This window comes from Meles meles, chromosome 11, assembly GCF_922984935.1.
Source record: "Meles meles chromosome 11, mMelMel3.1 paternal haplotype, whole genome shotgun sequence".
Taxonomy (NCBI): domain Eukaryota; kingdom Metazoa; phylum Chordata; class Mammalia; order Carnivora; family Mustelidae; genus Meles; species Meles meles.
This window is the reverse complement of record NC_060076.1, coordinates 7389393-7406894: the sequence shown is the minus strand read 5'-3', so window position 1 is coordinate 7406894 and position 17502 is coordinate 7389393. Positions and strand designations below refer to the sequence as shown.

Sequence of the window (17502 nt, the reverse complement as noted above, 5' to 3'; positions counted from 1 at the left end):
GGGGCTAGGAGGAGGAAGCCAAGGTCAGTGATGTGTGCCAGGCTTCTGGCTGGGGTTAGGGCCATAGGATGGTGCCAGTCATGGAAGGGAGTAGGAGGGGAAGCTGGGGAGGGGGAAGTCTGAGGACTCAGATCATGACAGGAGGAACTTGAGGTGCCATTATGACACCCGATGGCAGTTAACTGGTGCACAGGCAATACGTTGGGGGTCGGGAGGCGAGCCTGGTTAAGGACAAGTGTGGAGTGAGAAGGCTCGTGATCAAGTCCTAAGGAGCCCCCCCCATCTCATGGTGGAAGTGGAGCTCGGGAGACATAAAGTATGAGAATGAGACCTCACGGACACCGAGAGCATCTTGGGTGCACCAGGGGGATGTCACAGGCCAACATGGGGTCACCGGTGGTCCAGGTGGGTACAGCCCCTCAGGAGTGATGCTGAACACAGTGACAGCGAGGAGCTGCGGGCAGCGGGTGTGGATACTTCTGGGAATTTGGCCATTTTGGGGCAAGGGGGAGAGACCTAGAGGGAATTACTGGGTTGATGGAGGGTCCTTTATGTGGGGGCCTGGGGCATGCTCAGGAAACGAGGAGGAGGCTGGTGGGACGCAGAGGCTATCTGTGAGAGCGGGGGACCATCAGAGACAGGATACTCCTGCTACAGGAGGGGGAGAGGACAGAACCCAAACCCCGGCGGCAGCTCAGCCTGGCCTGCAGGACAGGAAGAGGATGGGGCAGGTGAGGGCAGGGCAGGTGTGAGGGAGATGTCTCTGCTAACCAGAGTGAACATCATGCAAGGTGTGACAAGAGGCTTAAATTGGGTGCTGCGGACGGGAGACCTGGCTGCACAGGGCGGGGGGCGTGGCGAGATTGCTGGGGAGATGGGGCTGGGCCTGCGCCAGACCAGTCAGCCTGAGCAGAGAGTCAGCCCTGCTTTGCTTCCTGCAGCTCAGTGCTCAGAGCCACGCCAGGTTGGCCTGCTGGGTGCAAGAGACAGACGATGGACTTGGGCTTTCAGGGGACTGGCCCAAGGGTCCCTAAAATACGTTGCACGCTAGCTGGGCTGGCGCAGGGCAGGCACCGCAGAGGCTGTTGTGGTGTGTGGCAGGTTGCCATGCCTCCGCCGGAGCCGCATCTGTTTCGGTCCCCACTTTATCCTGGGTTTAGCACGGGGACAATCTGGGAGGCACCTGAGGCACCCTGACGGCACTAACCAGTCTCCCGACCTGAGAGCAGCCCCTCTCGGGCCCGAGCAGCCCAGCTCCCCGGGCAGGGACGGCACAGAGACAAACACATCACCAGTGTTTATTGCTCAGCTCTCCCCAGCTGACCGGTGTCGGGCTGGGGGGCTAGGCCTCTATGAAAAGCAGTTGGTCTGGGGGCCCACCGTGGTCACCCTAATGGACCCTGAGGCCTGGTGGTAACCCCAGAGCCTGTCAGTCCTCCCTTTATGCATTCTAGGTCCAAAAGTCCTTGCAGGGCCTGGGCTATGTCAGACCTGGGAAAGCCACCCCTGAGGAGGAGCAGGACATGTGGGGAAAGGTCTCATGCTGCCTCAGAACCTACCAAGTCCAACATCAGCAGGTAACAGGAGGGAATCTGAAACAAGAGGGCAGAACCCAGGGGAGAAGGCGACAGGGAGTGTGAAGGTGAGGTGGGGATGACCAGCATCTTTCAGGCCCTGAGCCAGAATGTCTTCCAGGTAATCCTCCCTCCTGGCTTCTGGAAGGCTGGGCAGGGAAGGAGCAGGCCTGTGTGATAGGTCCCCACGGGGGCCAGGCTGGAGGGGGCTGCTGTGCCTGGATGGGTCCTATGCACTCCCACCTCTGGAGGGGAGGCACAAGAAGGGCCGGCAGCCTCAGCCCCGCTGGGCCTTCACTGAGCCTTTTTGGTCACCTTCTGGTTCTTCAGCATCACGTAGGTGATGAACATTCCTGGAATACACAGACCAGAAAGGCCAAGTAAGATCCGGGCTTGGGGCTGCTGGGAGGCCAGATGGGGCAGGTGCGCACGGAGCCAAGCACCTGCCCACCCACCCTTCCAGGCCACGATCACCTCCCTGGTCAGTCAGCAAGTCACCCGCCCACCCCCATGAATTCAATAAATACCAGCGGGGGACCCACAAACGGCTACACTTCGTGTTTTAGACTCTCCAGGGCACAAGACCCACTCAATTACCCACCTACCTGTGCACCTGTCCAGCCACCCACGTGCCTACTCGACATCCACCACCCACCCCGCCACCCGGTCATCCAAGTGACTCATCCAAACCACTTTCTTGGGCACCAACTCAGTGCCACAGCTTGGCCAGGAGCTGAGAACATAATAATACGGATGAAGACACAGTCCCCGCCCCACGGAAGCCCACACATAAATGCTGGGAGAGAGAGAGAGGGACAGGAATCATGAGCCAGTGATGACAAGGGGGTGAAAAGTGACTGAGGCGCGCGCAGATGATGATGGTGGTGATGGAGGGAGCGGGGGAAAGGGAGACACCCCATGAGGGCCATCCCATTCGAAACTAATGAGCCTGAGGCGTGGGGAAGACCAGAAGGGCTACTGACTGGCAGCCTGGAAGGCTGAGGGAATTCCCAGACACCTGCTGGGGTGGAGGGAGAGATGACTTACCCACAAACAGGAGCAGCAGGAGGCCGACGGCCAGGGGGATGGTGACCGCGTAGGCTCGGGGCAGGAAGTACTTGTGGATGACATGCTGGCTGTCGATGAATGGCTGGTGCGGAGGACAGAGCTCTGGTGAGTGTTCCCCGTGCCTGGCCCAACCTCTCAAGGCCAAACACCGCTCTTCCTCCATCTCAGGTGCTAACCTCCCCCCCCACCACTCCTCCACCCCCGGTCAAAGCACTGGGACAGCGGCCTGCTTTAAGATGATGGTCTGGGGTGCCTGGGTGGCTCAGTGGGGTAAGATGATGGTCTCTGGGGTGTTCTGGTTTGTCTCCTTCATTCACTCACTGAATAGTTGTTCACTGTGCACTTGCTGGTGACTGCCCTAAGGTGGTGCGGGGGACCTGGCAATGAACAGAAGATGAGGGCCTTGCCCTAAGGCACTCACAGCCCTACAGGGGCAAAGGTGCAGGGGAAATCTTCAAGTAGGCTCCAAGGTCTTCTTTACTAACATTTCTCCAAAGTTCTGCAAGTTTTTGCCCTCCAAACACACTGCACTTCTTAAGCAGTAACCGACAAAGTTTCCCACAAGGAAAAAAAAAAAAAAAAAGTCCTAAAAGCCCTCACAAGATCCCCGGGCACTCATCACGCCCGGGAGCCCGCAGGATGACCCAGAAGGCCCAGAGCTCCAAGCACAGGCAAAAGCGAATCAGTAACAGGGCTTCACAGTGTAGCGTGAAGGGCCCGACCCTTCTTCCCGAGCTTTAGCTTCCTCATCTATAAGCTGGGACACCTCTGCCATCCTCCTCACAGTGCTGTTCTGGAGATTTCAGGAGATGAGGGCGGGGAAAGCACCTGGCAGTGTCTGGTACATAGCAGCTGCTTAAATGATGCTGGGGTCGAAAGTCAGACACGGGGGGCTGGGGGAGCACACATACCAAGAGAATCACCCAAGTAGTGTAGTAGGTGAAGATGATCAGGCTAACGACGACGAGGCCGAGTCCCACCACCTGGTCTGTCCCCGTGGCCTGGAGGAAAGGAGGGCTCAACGGACGAAGGATCTCCCCATTCAGGTGCACTACTGGCGGCCCGACTCCGCTCTTACAGATGGAGACAGGCCTGACCCGGTATCACTTTCTAGGCTCGGGGAGTGCGGGCCACGGCGTTTTCATTCGTACGGTGCGCCCGCGAGACAGCAATCCGGACTCCCAGTGCCTAAGCCCGGACTCCCGGGAAAGACCCCCTCTCAGACTGCCCCGCAAGCACTCGGCCCAAAACTCACCATCTCTCCCGCGTTCCCACTCCCGAGGCGCAAGCCACAGCCAGATCCGGATCCGGGACCTTCAGGCCCTGGGCCGCAGGGCACGCCGGGAGTCGTAGTCTTTAGGCGGGCCGGCATTACGTGTCCCTAGACAGGAGGGTGCCGCCTCCCGCTTCGCATGCCGGGAAATGTAGTTTCCAAGGGTATCGTGGGTCGAGCTGTTCCCCGACTCTCCCTAGGGAATGGAATCGAATGGGGACCCAGATTGTCTGGCACTCGTGCGTCAGTCCTGCCGGACTCGCCCCAGAAGCAAAAGTCCATCTCCAAATATCCCAGGAGGCAGAGCCAGATGGCGTGGGAGGTCAGAGGTCCCAGGTTTCAGATGGGGGAAATGAGGCTCTGAGAGAGGCGAAGACTTGCAGATCACAATTCGAGTCAGTGGTGAAGTCGAGATCGGAACCCGGGGACCATACTTTCTAGTACCGAGGCCCCAACTTGTCTGTCGAGAGGGGTGCAGAGTGTTTGTTGCCCTACCTGGGGTGGGGGTGGGGGTGCTGGCCCAGATCCTCAGGGTTTGGAGGGTTCCCACTGGCTGTGAGGGGAGCGGCCCTCACCATCGCCTGGCTTCCTAGGGAACCCTTCCAGTGTCTTCTCTTCACTGCAGGGATGAGGTCAGGGTAACCCTCCCTTCCTTCACCATCTGCCTTTTGAGCCCTGGGTGTCGCTGCAGCCCAGCGAGCAGCACAGACAGATCATTGGAAGGGCCCCCGCATGCAGGTCACCTCCCCAGTCTGGAACAGTCTTCCCACAGCTTGCGGGGCTGGCTGCTCTTCAACCATCAGGTCTCACTGGGATGCCACACATCCCAAGGAAGCCCTCTCACAGCTGGGCAGAGGTTCCCTCCTCTATTCTCCACAGCCCCCCGAGTGTCTCTGTGATAACGTTGTCATCATCTTAGCTCATTTCCTTGTTGATCTGGCCTGTGAGCTCCATGGGTATAGGGTCAGCGGTCACAGCTGTATCCCTAGTGCCCACATGGGGAGTGGGGGAGGGGCAGACACACTTGCAGAGATGCGTTAGAACCGGGAATGGTTTGCTCCTGCTGGCAGCATGTCTCTTTGAGTCACCTGGACCCATCTCTACGGGGACTGCACTCCTCAAAGCTGATAGGAACAATTCTTCTTGGCCTACAGCTTAATGCCATCCCTCTCATCTCATGACAGACTTCGGGCTCGGCCGGAAGCCAGCTTTCCCCTCCCCAGGTGTGCTGTGCAGAACAGAGGAAGAGACTCAAAATCAGACTCCAGGGTTTAAAGGGGCCATGAGTGGGTGTCCGCCCTGAGGAGGGGTGCAGACAATGCCACGCTGCAGCAGGGAGGAGCCCTGGAGGTCTGGTCCCTTCTGGCCTGTCCACAGCCGCTGAGGCTTCCTGCCACTTCTGAGCTAATTAAAGGCCAGGCTGACTCTGCCTTTCTGAGCTTGGCAAAGTTGTTGGCTCCCCTGTAACTTGAGAGTGTTGGAGGCCGGAAGGGGGTTAGACCTGGGGACAGTGTGGCTTGGGACTTGAAAGAAGTTGGGAACAAACTCAGCACGTCCTGTGCCAGACTGTACACCCACTTTCTTCTTTCAACCACGGGCCCATTTACAGCTGAGGAAACTGAGGCCGAGACAGTTACTCGTCTCAGGCTGACTGCTGGAAAGTTCCGGTGCTTAGAACTTGTGCTCTGAGACCAGAGCTGCTACGTAAGTAGGTGCGAGGGTGGCAAGAAATTACCCTTCTGGGTCTCAGTTTCCTCCCTGGGAACCTGCAGTGATAAAGGTGGTAATGATTGTGACGGCGGCCAGGACGGGGGAACCCTGGCCACCTGTATCCTTCCCCATTTCCAGATGTCAACCTACGCATCCGGCTTTCTTCTGATGCTGACCATGCGGTAAGACAAACAAAACCCAACAGGCCATAACAAACAAAAACTGCAACATTTAATTTTTTTTTCCCAAATCAAGACATTGACACTAGGCTGATTTCCCCCTTACAATGTGATTTTCTACAACAGAAGCCGGGACAGAGATACAAACACAGCCCTCTGAATAAGGGGTAGTGGTGGCGGCAACATTCTGTTAGAAGGAAGGGGAAAATTTTTTTTTTAAAGACCAAAAACAAACAAAAAAAACCCCCCAAAAAGCCAAAACCAAGACCCCACCTCACCCCCCCACCCCACCCATTTCCCAGCTCAAGAGAGAGGAGAACATGGCGGATCTCCATCCCGGCAGATCACACCGTGTGGTCCGTTTGGGGGGGACCAGAAAAAAAAGTAACCTAAAAATATTGTAGACTTTAATTTTCTTTAAATCTCCTAGTAAAAACGTTAAACTGTCTTTCAAGAAGATTCCAAACTGGCATTGCATAGACTGATTCCTTTCCAAAAATATCTCTAATATAGTCTATCTTTCTCTATATATAGAATTTTAAGTCCAGGAGCTATGTGGGCCTGGCGGGAATTCACTGAGCTTAAAGGGACCCAGAGGTCAAAGAAAGGGCTCCCACACAGGGATGAGGCTGGGGCTCCAGGCCTCTGGCTCCAGCTAGTGTTAATTTGGATGTGGTCAAATTCTCAGTCCAATTGCCCTGGTCCACGGCCTGGCAGGGGAGGCTGTGGCAGGCTCTGTGTCCTTCTGGGGTGACTGTCAATCCCAGACCACGCCTTGGGTGGGGCTGGGGTTCCTGGTTTGGGGGACTCCCCAACAGCACCAGAGCTAACTGCTTTATGTCTGAAGCCCAGAACTTTGAGCCAGATCCCAAATGCACCCTGAATGCTCTTCCCCACTGGGCTGAAGTCATGCAGACACAGAAGGGAGGAGAGTGCTCTCCCATCTTCTGGGGGTCACTTCATCTGGAAACAGCAAGGCCAGCTTCCTTTTAAAGTGCCAGACGCCTGCGAGGCAGGAAGGGACCTGCAGGGCTAGGCAGAGCCTTCTCCAGCCACAGCAAATGCTCTGTCCTGTCTCAGCAGGCAGCTCCGCACATTCATTTTCTAAGAGTTAGGGGATTAAAAACAACAACAAAGAATCCTAGAAATGCTCTGCTCCCAAGGCCAGGAGGTTCCAAGACAGCAGCTCCAACTCTTACCAGCTGGAGCATAAGGGCAGGGAGCCCTCCCACCTGGGGAGGACACCCCACTGGCACCCACACCCCCTCCAGGGAGAGCGCCAGGATTCTGGCCCCCCATCCAGGTCCGCAGCCCTGCTGGGACCCAGCCAGCAGGTATGGCAGGGAACAGAACCACCTCCCCTCACCTGGGGGAGGAGAAAATACCAAACTGTGAAATTTAAAAAAAAAAAAAGGAAAAAAAGGGGAAATTAAAAAAAAAGAAAAATGATACAGGACTAGGTAAACACCAGCCTGCTGGGTTCACACAAAATGAGTGGAATTTCAGAGTGGCAGGGAAGTCTGTCCAGGGACTGGTGGGCAGTCAGAACCCACCTTCAAGCAAGTAAGGAAGACCGGAGGGGGAGGGGGGGCGGGTGACACGGCAGAAGCTTTAGCGAGGGGCGGGGGTGGGGCCAGACTGCTCCCCGCCTCTCCCCAGCCCAGAGAGAGGGATGCTTTCAGAGGAGGGCTGCGGCTTTTCCGGCCAGGAAGCCAGCTCCAGGCTGGTCCAGTCCCAGCCCACCTGTCTCTCCAGCATCAGCCCCAGCCTGGGCTAGCTGACCCTGCAGGGACAGAGAAGGGGCTTTGCTTGCCAAGCCCAGCCCCAGCCTGACTGCCGACCTCCAGGGATTTGGGAGGCACCTTCCCTGGCTTCCTAGGAAACCAGCTGCTCAGGATCCAGCCCCAAGCAGGAAAGAGCCACCATCAATGCTCAGCATGGGTGTCAGGCCCGAGCTAGAGCTAACCGGGGGAGACGCAGTGCCACGTTCCAGCCGGGCTGCTAGAGGCAGGCGCTGACCGCACAGCAGGCAGTGCCCAGAAACCCTGATGGAGGGCTCAAGGGAAAGGCAGACAAGGGCCGGTGGGGCTGTGCTGGAGGCAAGCATGTGCAAAGTGCAGGCTGCCAGGGCAGCAGGAGAACATTCTTTGGGGGCGGGGGTCTCAATCTGGAGTGTGGACGGATCTGAGGTCTTGGTTCCCAGGAGAAGGCCGCCAGCGGGTCCCCAGGGACACGGGGAAGGAAGAGCTGAAGCACTAAGCAGTCAGAGGGCCGTGGTGGCGGGATTCTGGGAATGGACTGGCCCTCCCAAGGGCGAGGGGGCGGTGGAGCAAGGCCCTGCTGGGGCATGGCTAAGCCAATGCTCCCGGAGTAAGCAGGGACACAGGGCAAGAGGCCCCTCGGCCACAAGCATCCCTGCATGTAGGTGCTGTTGCATGTCCTCGACGAGGGGCCAGACTGGTCTCCAGAGAGGCAGGCCTGGCCATCTTTGTCTGGTCCACCTGCTTCATGGACCTGCACGTCCTGCCCCCTAGTGGTTCAGAGGAGAATATTCACAGTGGTGCCCGGGGCCTGGCAGGCCAGGAGGGTCCCGGGATGGATGGGAGGACAATGGAATGATACTTTGGGGCAGGAGCGGGGCTGGAGTGCATGGAGGAGGCACAGATGAGATGCGGTGCGGGTGACGATCCGAAGGGGAAGGTCCCTCGTGGAATGATGCGGGCTTGGATGCCCGCAGAGGCAGGGCCCTTCTCCAGAGTGGACACCCGCTCCTCAATGGCTTTCAATCACGACAGGCTCATAGACCCCAGAGGAGACCCTGTGGGGGAGGAAAGGAGAAAACCAGGTCAGCTTGTCCTCCCTGTTGCTCTTCTGGGACAGGCCCTGGGAATGACTTCACAAGTCGGCCCTGTGAACTAACTGGCCCTGCTTCCCAGAGGGGTAAACTGAGGCTCAGAGAAGTCGAGTCACTTGCCCAGGGCAACACAGATGCTAAGTACTAAAGCCTGTGGGGTCTCAGGCTGATGCAAGCTGTGCCTGAGCCCGTCCTGAGCACCAGTGGCTGCTCACACGGAGATGGGTGCTGCACCCACTCTCATGGCAGCCCTGGCAGGCAAGGACTGAATCCTGCCCCGTTTGACAGATGAAGACAGAGGGGTGATGACGCTCACCAAGAAGACAGAAGGTTGGGGAGCCCTTCTTTCTGCTGAAGCCAGACCCACCCACGGGGTCATGGACTTTCAGGGATCAGCGTGCAGCTCTGCTAAGACCTTGCTCCTGATGAAACTGGTTTCTCCCATCCCCTGAACCCGTTTCCTCACTGTCATAGAGGGCGAGGGAGGGGTGTGTGAACCTCCAAGGAGGTGTCCTCTGTTTTCCTCTTGCCCACCTCTGGGGGGACAGCCCAGGAAGTCACAGGGAGAGGGCGGCTGCAATGTTGAGCCTTGGCCAGCAGGTGTCAGCATAGCAGCACCAGAAGGGAGGCTGGGACTCTATGCCCCAGACTCACCGAGCCAAGTCTCCATACCAACACCACCCCAGCCCCCCATGCCCTCAGCATTAGATGTTAAATCTAATTTCCTGGCTGCCCCAGGGGAACAGGGGTTGCAGCTTCGGCACAGCTCCTCTACGCACTCACTCAGTGAGGCAGTGGACACACTACAAACTCGAGCGGAAGCAGCAGGTTCGGCCGACCGCACCCTCATATGTAAATATCACGCAGGCACAAATCTGGGTTGCTCGCTGCTGTATCCCCAGCACGCCTAGCTCAGTGCTTGGTGTGTGGCTGGTGCTCAACAAATATTTATTCCATAAATTAAATGAGTCGTCGTCATCATGTTTAGGAGTTCCCAGATCCAGAAGGAAGGGAAAAGCACGGTCCCGGGTAAAGCCCAGGCTGTGTACCAGGTCCTGTGCTAGGCCCTTTCCAAGCTACCCTGGGAACCCTGAGAAGCAACCTCAGGCTGCTGTCCCAGGTTTCTACAGGAGACGGTGTGGTCCGTGGCATCCGACAAGCAGGGAAACTGAGGTTGAGAGAGGAGTGAGTGCTCCCAGGTGATGCTGCGGTGGGAGGAACAGCTATCCAAAGCCAGGTCGGCGTCTACCATGCCCGTGGTCTCAGCACGGAGCCCCATGGCCACCCTAGGGACCCATCCCCAAACGGCGCCCCCTACCTGTTGGCCAGCTGGATGCCGCTCAGCGTGGTGGAGCCGTCGCGGCTCACGAACAGCCGGAGATTGCTGTCTGTGGGGACACAGGGGAGGATGGAGGCTGAGTGGGGCAGGGGCATCTGGGGCGGCCCTGGAACAGGCAGCACCGTCCCCCAGGCCTTCCTGCAACTTACCCTCGGTGTTGCTGCCATCCGTGAAGTCCTGGCTTTGCATGATCTTCTCCACAATGTCATCTGCGTCAATCCGAGTGTCATCCACCCAGGTCGGGTGGCTCTCCACGGAGTCCTTCTTCCTCCTGGGGTGGGGCAGAGCAGAGTCACAGCAGTCCAGCTGGCGACAGGTACAAGGACGACCATGGTAAGCCCGTACAGAGCTCAGGCTGCTCTGCGTGTATGTGAGAACCTATTCTGTCCTGCTCTTGGAGCCCTCTCCTCAGTCCCCAGGCCAGGGCCCACGACCTGGTTTTGTGCATGAGGACTTGGAGGCCCTGACAGGTTAGCTGACCTGAGCCTCTGAGAGGCCATGCCACAGGTAAACGGGGGACCTAGGTCACGAAGCCTCCCCCGACAGCGCGTGTCTGTCAGGCCCAGGCTGTGCCCTTCGTGTCCGCCCACCGGCTGAATCATCGCCATCCAACTCTCTGACGTGGGACCCTGTTGTCCCCGTGCTACAGGGAAGAAGCAGAGGTTCCGCGGGTGCCCAGGAGGGGCCCGTTCTCCAGGAGCACGGGGCAGCGCTGCTCACCGGAATGAGCGGTCAGACAGATGGGGCCGTGGCGGCCGTGGGGGCTTCTCGGGGGGCCGGTGCTCGCGTTCGCTGCCCTCGGGGCCCTCCACGGTCATGCCGAGGCCACCGGAGGTGCTGCTGCTGGTGGACGTGTTGCGGCGGTGCGTCAGGTCCGAGAGGCTGGAGGAGCGCGAGTGTTCCGTGCTGTAGCCTGGCGGGCACGCGGGGAGGCCCGTCAGTGGGGGACCGGCCAGGCCTGTGGAAGGCTGGGGGGCACGGGGCCAGGCGGGCACTCACCGGAGATTTTGGACTGCTGGCTGGCATAGCTGGAGCTGCGGGAGTGGCCGGAGTGGAACACCTCCTCCGGGCTGGACAGGTTCTGCTCGGGCTCCTCTGGCACCCCTGGAGAGCGGGGAGAGGGCGCGCTCAGCGGCGGGGCCGGCCCCGGCCATCCACACATGGCCGCTCACGGAGTCGGCGGGGGGCGGAGGGGGGCACGCTAGGTGCTTCCCGTTTTACAGACAAACACGGAGGCCCCACGCCCTCCACAGTCCACCCCTGCAGCCCAGGTCTGTTCGTTCCACAAATATCTGTGAGGACGTCCTCTGCACAGCATGCTGTAAATAGGAGATGGGGTGTCGCAGGCCAGCGGGAAGGGAGAGTGTTGAATGAAAAATGACCCACAATTAACCACGCCGGAGATGAGTGGTACACAGCAGGGAGCAGTGTGGATGGGACTTTGACCCAGTCTGGGATCAGGGAAGATTTCTAGGAGGTGGCCTTAATGGGAGGCCTCCTGGAAGCATGGGAGGGAACGAGCCACAGAAGGCATCAGGAAAGGGGCCTTCCAAACCAAGGAACAGCAGAAGCAAAGGCCCTGAGCCTTGAATGGGCTTAGGTCAGTGTGGAACGAATAAGGGGAATGGAGAACGGCCAACAATCCTGTCCCAAGTCACCCATAAACCCAACTTCAAAACAAACTTTCCAGCACTCGCCAGCAGGAGGCGCAAGGGACCTGGTGTGTGTTGGGGTAGTCCACTCGGCCCCAGGAGTGCCTGCCTGCCCACCAGTTCTGGTCATAGGAAGGAAGAGCTCATCTCATCCATCCCCCTCCTCAGAGAAGAACACACCAGGCCACAGGCTGGCCCCCAGGCTTGCCTGGGTCCCCACCCAAAGCACAGAGTTTCTCGAGACAGGTGCTCTACGGGGCAGGGGCGGGGGTTGCAGGAGAAGAGGGCTAGAAAACCAGTCACAGAGGCATATGGGGGCTTAAACCCCACACTGCCTGGGAAGGTAGCTGTTCGCCCGTGGTCCTGCGTCCTCTCTAATTGCTCTTGTGCAAATTAGGGTGGCGTGTGCCGCCCGGCTCGCTCATCAGCTCGGGGGCACTGTGCCTCCCGGCTCTGAGTCCACCCCCCGGGACAGAGTACGGGGGCGGCGGGGGAGGCTGGAGCCTTCTCCTGGACCACCTCTTCCCCCTAATTGCCATGCTGTCTCCTCTGCATTTTTTATAATGTTCATAATGATGACAGTTTAGTAGAAACCCAGCGCTGGGAGATACCCAGAGAATACACAGAGTACAAACTGTGTGCCAGGCAAGGGCACACTCGTGCGCTCGGCTCAGCTCCACAGCAGCCCAGGCTGCAGGGGCTGCTGCTGCCCCCGCCAGTCAGCAGTGGGGATGGATGCTGAGACCGGACAGGCAAGACAGCCAGGCATGCGGCACAGCATCCCCCTGCCGGGAACCCTGCCCCACAGCTCTGGCTCAGCTCAAGTGCCAGCCCTTCAGTGCCAGTCACCGCTCCTGTCCCACCTGCAGGTGACGCGGACTTATTTACTGTGTGATTGACTCCTGTCTCTCCTGCAAGATGGGGCCTCAAGGTAAGGGCGCTGCTGTGACCCTGGGGCCCAGCATGGTGCCCTGCCTGTGGGAAGGGCTCAGATGTGGGCCTCATGGAAGCACGATGGACGTAAACACCATCCCACCACCTGTGCTCAGCAAGCATCCTCCCCGGGACCTGGGGAGACGGAGACGAGCCTTGGGCCATGGGGAGGCACAGGGAGGGCAGGTGCGGAATGGTACCTGAGCTGAGGACGGAGGGCCTCGTCTTGGGGGGCCGGCTGCCACGGCCACTACTGCTGGTCCCACCGCCCTTGCGCGTCAGCTGCAGGGAGGAGTCCTGACCCGGGATGGAGATGGACTTGGCGGTCGACGGTGGCCTTGGGAGCACAGATGGCTGTGACTGGGGTGCCCCACGTTCGGGGGTCAAAGACAGAGGAGCCCAAGAGCCCGGAGGAGGGAAGAGTCCCTGTGAGGCACCCTCCCAGCCTGCACCCACACTCACGTCTTAAAGCAGGGGTCTCCGGAGAGCAAAAGCATCCCGATGGTGACCTGCACAGAGGGAGAAATCAGCCACACCGTACCCACCTGCAGCCCGGGTGCCTCCCCGTGGCCCCTCTCCTCTGGCTGCCGACGGGCTGGACTCTGATCCTGTCCCTGCCCCTTGCTGGACCTGGAGAAGCCATGGAAACGCACTAAGCCCCCGTTTCCTTAGGTGGAAGCAAGGGCCAATCCTGACACCTGGCTCCTGGGATAGTGGAGTGGACAAGGGGAGATGACGCTTTGCGTGGCTTAGTGCCCGGCACACAGCGCAGGCAGAAAAAGTGAGCAACTGTTACTCCAGAACCACTGCTAGGAGAGAGGCCATAGTCCCTCTCCAGTCTTAGGTTCTGCTCACAGCCTGAGAGTGGGCGTGGGCGCACGAGCTCCACAACAGCAGGCAGGTAGGAGGGAGGTTCACAAAGCCCACCCGGGTGGGGAGGGGCTCCCCAGGTATAACACAGGGCACGGGGGTGGGAGATGGGGTGCACACAGAGTCCGACAAGGGGGGGGAGGGGTGAAACTTTGTTGAGTCAAGTAAAGCAAGAAGCCACCCACTTTGGGCAGAGATTTCGGCAGTGGTCCGAACAAGGCAGGGTTGGGTCCCCAAGTCTGGGCTGAGATGGAGTGACAGGAAATGGGTGATAGGACAGGAAATGGGGGCTCATATCCCAGTGACACCACTGACAAAAATGGAGATCACTGGGCTGAGACTTTTTAAGATTTTATTTACTTTAGAGCGAAAGAGTGAGAGAGAGAATGTGCACGAGAAGGGGAGGGGCAGAGGGAAAGGGAGAGAGAAACTCAAGCGGACTCCACGCTCACGGCAGAGCATGACATGGGGCTCGATCCCGCGACCCTGAGATCATGACCTGAGCTGAAACCAAGAGTCTAATGCTTGACCGACCGAGCCACCCAGGCACCTCCCCGCCCCGTTTTTGGGGAACTAAACTCTACGTCCAACGTGACGCCTGAATTCATGACATGAGGTCCAGAGTCGCATGTTCTACTGACTGAGCAGCCAGGTGCCTCCTGAGGCTTTTTTTTTTTTTTTTTTAACTGAATTATTTCATTTGGCTGTGACAGCAGCCTACAAGTGGGGGATGGCCCCAGGCTGCAGACAAGGGACGCGGCACTCAGACTCCAGGGGAGTGAGGGCCCACAACGCTGCAGACAGGACGTGGGGGAGCTGCCCCTGCAGCTGAGGCCACTGAGCCCTCTCACGCCGTGATTTGCCTTGGGTACACAGGGTCACTGGGGCGAGACCGAAAGGCCCTAGCCCCCACCAAAACTAGCCTCGGCCTTTTTGGGTGCCTCTGGTTTCCTCTGCGAAGGGTCCAGGAAGCTGCAGAGCCGCCGTCCGCCGCCTGCTTCAGGCACAAGCTGCTCCCTCTGGGTCAGCTCATAGAGGTGTGGTTACACCAAGGCTGTTTTCTCAGCCAGGTGGAAGGGTGGGGGACAGGAAGAGAGGCGTGCTGGTAGTGGCGGACGCCCAGATACCTCTGTCCTGAGAGGCCCGAGAGCCAGCGGCCCGGAGGGAGGGAGCTGGCCCGGCTGCTGGAAGGGGGCACGCGGCTGGGCCCTAGGAGCAGACACACCGGTTTGCCCCAGCCGAGGGGCGGCCGGTTCTTCCACTCACTGATCCTCCCCTGCAAGCTCGGGCAGCCTCATGTCACATGGGGCAATAGTTGGGAGCTGGACTGTGAAGCTGAACAGCTGGGGGTCAAGTGTCACCTCTGCCTGGGACCCCAGGCAAATGATCTATCTAACCTCTGTGCCTCAACCCCCTCCTATGCAAAACCGGGTCCCAGAGCAGACACCACACCCCACGGGGCTGCTGTCAGGCACCAGGAGATGAGAGGGGGTGAGCGCTCAGGGATGCGCATTTCAGCCAACCCTTGGAGAGACTGCCGGGATGCACTCGGACCCCGCATTAAAGATGGGGAAATGAGGCCAGTGCAGCACCAGGCTTCTAAGGGTGGTTTCTTGGCCCTGGGACCACATCTTTCCAGTGTCTAGGAGGGGCCTCTGTATTTTTAACCACCCTCCAGGGGACTCTGATGAGGAGCAAGTTGGCCCCCGCCCCTTTGTGGGAGGGGACAAAAGAGGGGCAGGGCTCTGGTACCTTGAGGATGGAGTTGTCCTGCCGAGTGTTCTTCGTGTCATATCCCTCCAGCAGGCAGCAGCGCACTGTGGAGCCTGAGCCTGCGAATTCGGCCAGGTTCAAGTCGGCAAAGCCCAGCTAGGAGGGACAGAAGAGAGTGTGGGAGACTGCAGGAGACGTGGGCGCCCAGCAAGTGGCACAAGGGTTAACTTGGTGGTGGGGAGGCAGATCCCTGGGGCCCACCCCACAGCCCGGACTGAGTATTGCATAATGGCACCCAAGGACAGAGGCTGGTCTGGAGCTCACATCCCTGAGCCACACAAAGCGCCCTTTGTGCCACATCCCAGCGTGCACTGGGGCAGCGCCTGAGATGAAAGGACATTGTTGTCTGTGACACAGAGGCATTGTTCCCTGAGAAACAAGGCTGTGCTGTGGGAGCCGCCAGGCCAGCAGGCAGCGGGGGAGGGAAAGCCCGTGGGAACTCGGTGTGGGGGTGGGGGCGGGCAGGAGGGCCTCACGGCGGTTGGAGTGAGGGGCTGGTGGGAACACCTGGCTGCTCCTGGGACGCAGACAGAGGCACCAGGGATGCAGAGGGAAGTGGTAGCACATTCGAGAACAGGGTATAGGAGCTGGGAAAGCCTTCAAAAGAAGCCAGGTCTCCAGACCTTGGGGGAGGAAACTGAGTTGAGGTGGGAGGGTGCTGGGATTAGGACAACCAAACCAACAGGTGGCATTTATTGAGCACCTACTACATGCAAATCTCCACCGCAGAGTATAGGCGCACACAAGGCAGAATCAGAGACTTGGCAGGTTCAAATCCCAGCCCTGCCATCGAGTCAGAAGGACCCCATTTGGCAGGGAAGGAAACTAAGGTTCCGGGGGGGGGGGTGATTTGCCCAGGGCCCCACACAGCCCAAGACCAGGCCCAACCAGTGTCCAAACTAGCTGCCCTCTGGGCCCCAGCTTCCTTCCCTGGAGAATGGGGGCAGGGCCTGTCATGGGTGTTTGCTCACAGGACACAAGGGAAGGGCCTGCAGGTCTGACCTGTGCCGGGCGCCTGGTAAGTACCCGCTGGGTGGAGGTGGGAGGCCGCAGCGGTCTGTGTCTATGTGACTTCACGGGAGGAGAAATTTCCACTCTGGCAGCACATTCCACAGCCCAGTTCTAGCCACCCTGCCCTCTGTTTTTGGAGAGGACCACCAGTGCCCAGGCCGGGGCAGAGCAGATGGCCCAGAACACAGAGCTTTCTGAGCTCTGGTCAGTGGGAAAGGACACACCTTCCACACAGGGCAAGGTGAGGCAAAGGCATTTCCCCTCTGGGCATCCTGAGTCCACCGCCTGCTGCTAGGCTGCCTCTCAGGGGCCACAGAGGGTGGGCAGTGCACCCCCACCAAGAAGGGGGTCTAGGGCAGAGCAGGCTCATTCAGAGCCAGAGGCAACCCCTGCTGAGCCGCCCTCTCCCACTGGTCCCCGTGGGTGCCGAGCAGACGGCAACAACACAGATGGGCCACAGCAGGGGACCAGCTGGGTGCCCACCACCCAGCCGCACAGGGGGGCACGGCCACAATTAGAAAGCAAAAGGGATCTATGAAAATGTGCCCACGGCATACTGGCAAGTGAAAACCACGCTGCAGAATCTGTTTAGAACAAGTCCCTTTTGTGTACGTAAGAAGCCTACTGTCTGCGCGCACACAAGTCCACACACGGGGTGCTCATTTTCCGTTCTTCCAAACCGCAAGCGCGTGGGTTTGACTCGCTGCTCTGTGCATACATCATAATCTTCTTCTCCTTAAAAGGTCTGGGAAGACCTTAACGAATCCAAGGATGGGGTCCGGGGAGGAAGGCTGCCGAGGAGGGTGTGGAAATTCCACTCTGAACTTCTGTACCATTTGTGTTATGACGAGCCCAGGTAGCTTTGCACTAGATGCAAAGACTATCAATAAAGACACTTCTAAGGGTCCGGGGAGGAAGGCTGCCGAGGAGGGTGTGGAAATTCCACTCTGAACTTCTGTACCATTTGTGTTATGACGAGCCCAGGGTAGCTTTGCACTAGATGCAAAGACTATCAATAAAGACACTTCTAAGGAAGAATACATCTCCTGCAGAGCGAAGTGCAGCTCTGCTCTGTTTGGTGCAGCGAGGGGCCGAAGCTCTTCTCCCACACCTAATCTATCTCACTATCCCTTCCCAGCCCCACTCACCTTGGAATAAGCCTTCCCGCCTTTCAGCTCCTGCAGGGAGAGACAGAAGCAGCGGCGTGACTACAGAACCCAAGGGACCTCATGTGTCTCCCCAGGACCTCCGCCCCGAATCTCACTG

At 58.8% G+C, this 17502-nt stretch overlaps 2 protein-coding genes across 2 annotated transcripts in view; both read right to left on the bottom strand.

Moving 5' to 3' along the window:
- Positions 1 to 332: 332 nt before the first annotated feature.
- On the bottom strand, positions 333 to 3977 carry DPM2 (dolichyl-phosphate mannosyltransferase subunit 2, regulatory). Its single transcript, XM_046021719.1, has 4 exons — positions 3898 to 3977; positions 3554 to 3643; positions 2622 to 2724; positions 333 to 1927 (listed from the first exon to the last, which is right to left on the bottom strand). Exons 1-4 carry the CDS (start codon positions 3898 to 3900, stop codon positions 1869 to 1871), a joined length of 255 nt encoding a protein of 84 aa, XP_045877675.1. The 5' UTR covers positions 3901 to 3977; the 3' UTR covers positions 333 to 1868.
- A 1857-nt stretch (positions 3978 to 5834) lies between these two features.
- FAM102A (family with sequence similarity 102 member A) overlaps positions 5835 to 17502 on the bottom strand; it is a 33402-nt gene continuing 21734 nt past the window's right edge. Inside the window, exons 3-11 of the mRNA XM_046022474.1 lie at positions 17385 to 17414; positions 15205 to 15321; positions 13045 to 13091; positions 12783 to 12919; positions 10997 to 11101; positions 10718 to 10910; positions 10147 to 10268; positions 9977 to 10046; positions 5835 to 8622 (exon numbers count right to left, since the gene is read on the bottom strand). Coding sequence (XP_045878430.1) covers positions 8577 to 8622; positions 9977 to 10046; positions 10147 to 10268; positions 10718 to 10910; positions 10997 to 11101; positions 12783 to 12919; positions 13045 to 13091; positions 15205 to 15321; positions 17385 to 17414 — 867 coding nt within the window. The 3' untranslated portion in view covers positions 5835 to 8576. The remainder of the gene's footprint in view (positions 8623 to 9976; positions 10047 to 10146; positions 10269 to 10717; positions 10911 to 10996; positions 11102 to 12782; positions 12920 to 13044; positions 13092 to 15204; positions 15322 to 17384; positions 17415 to 17502) is intronic.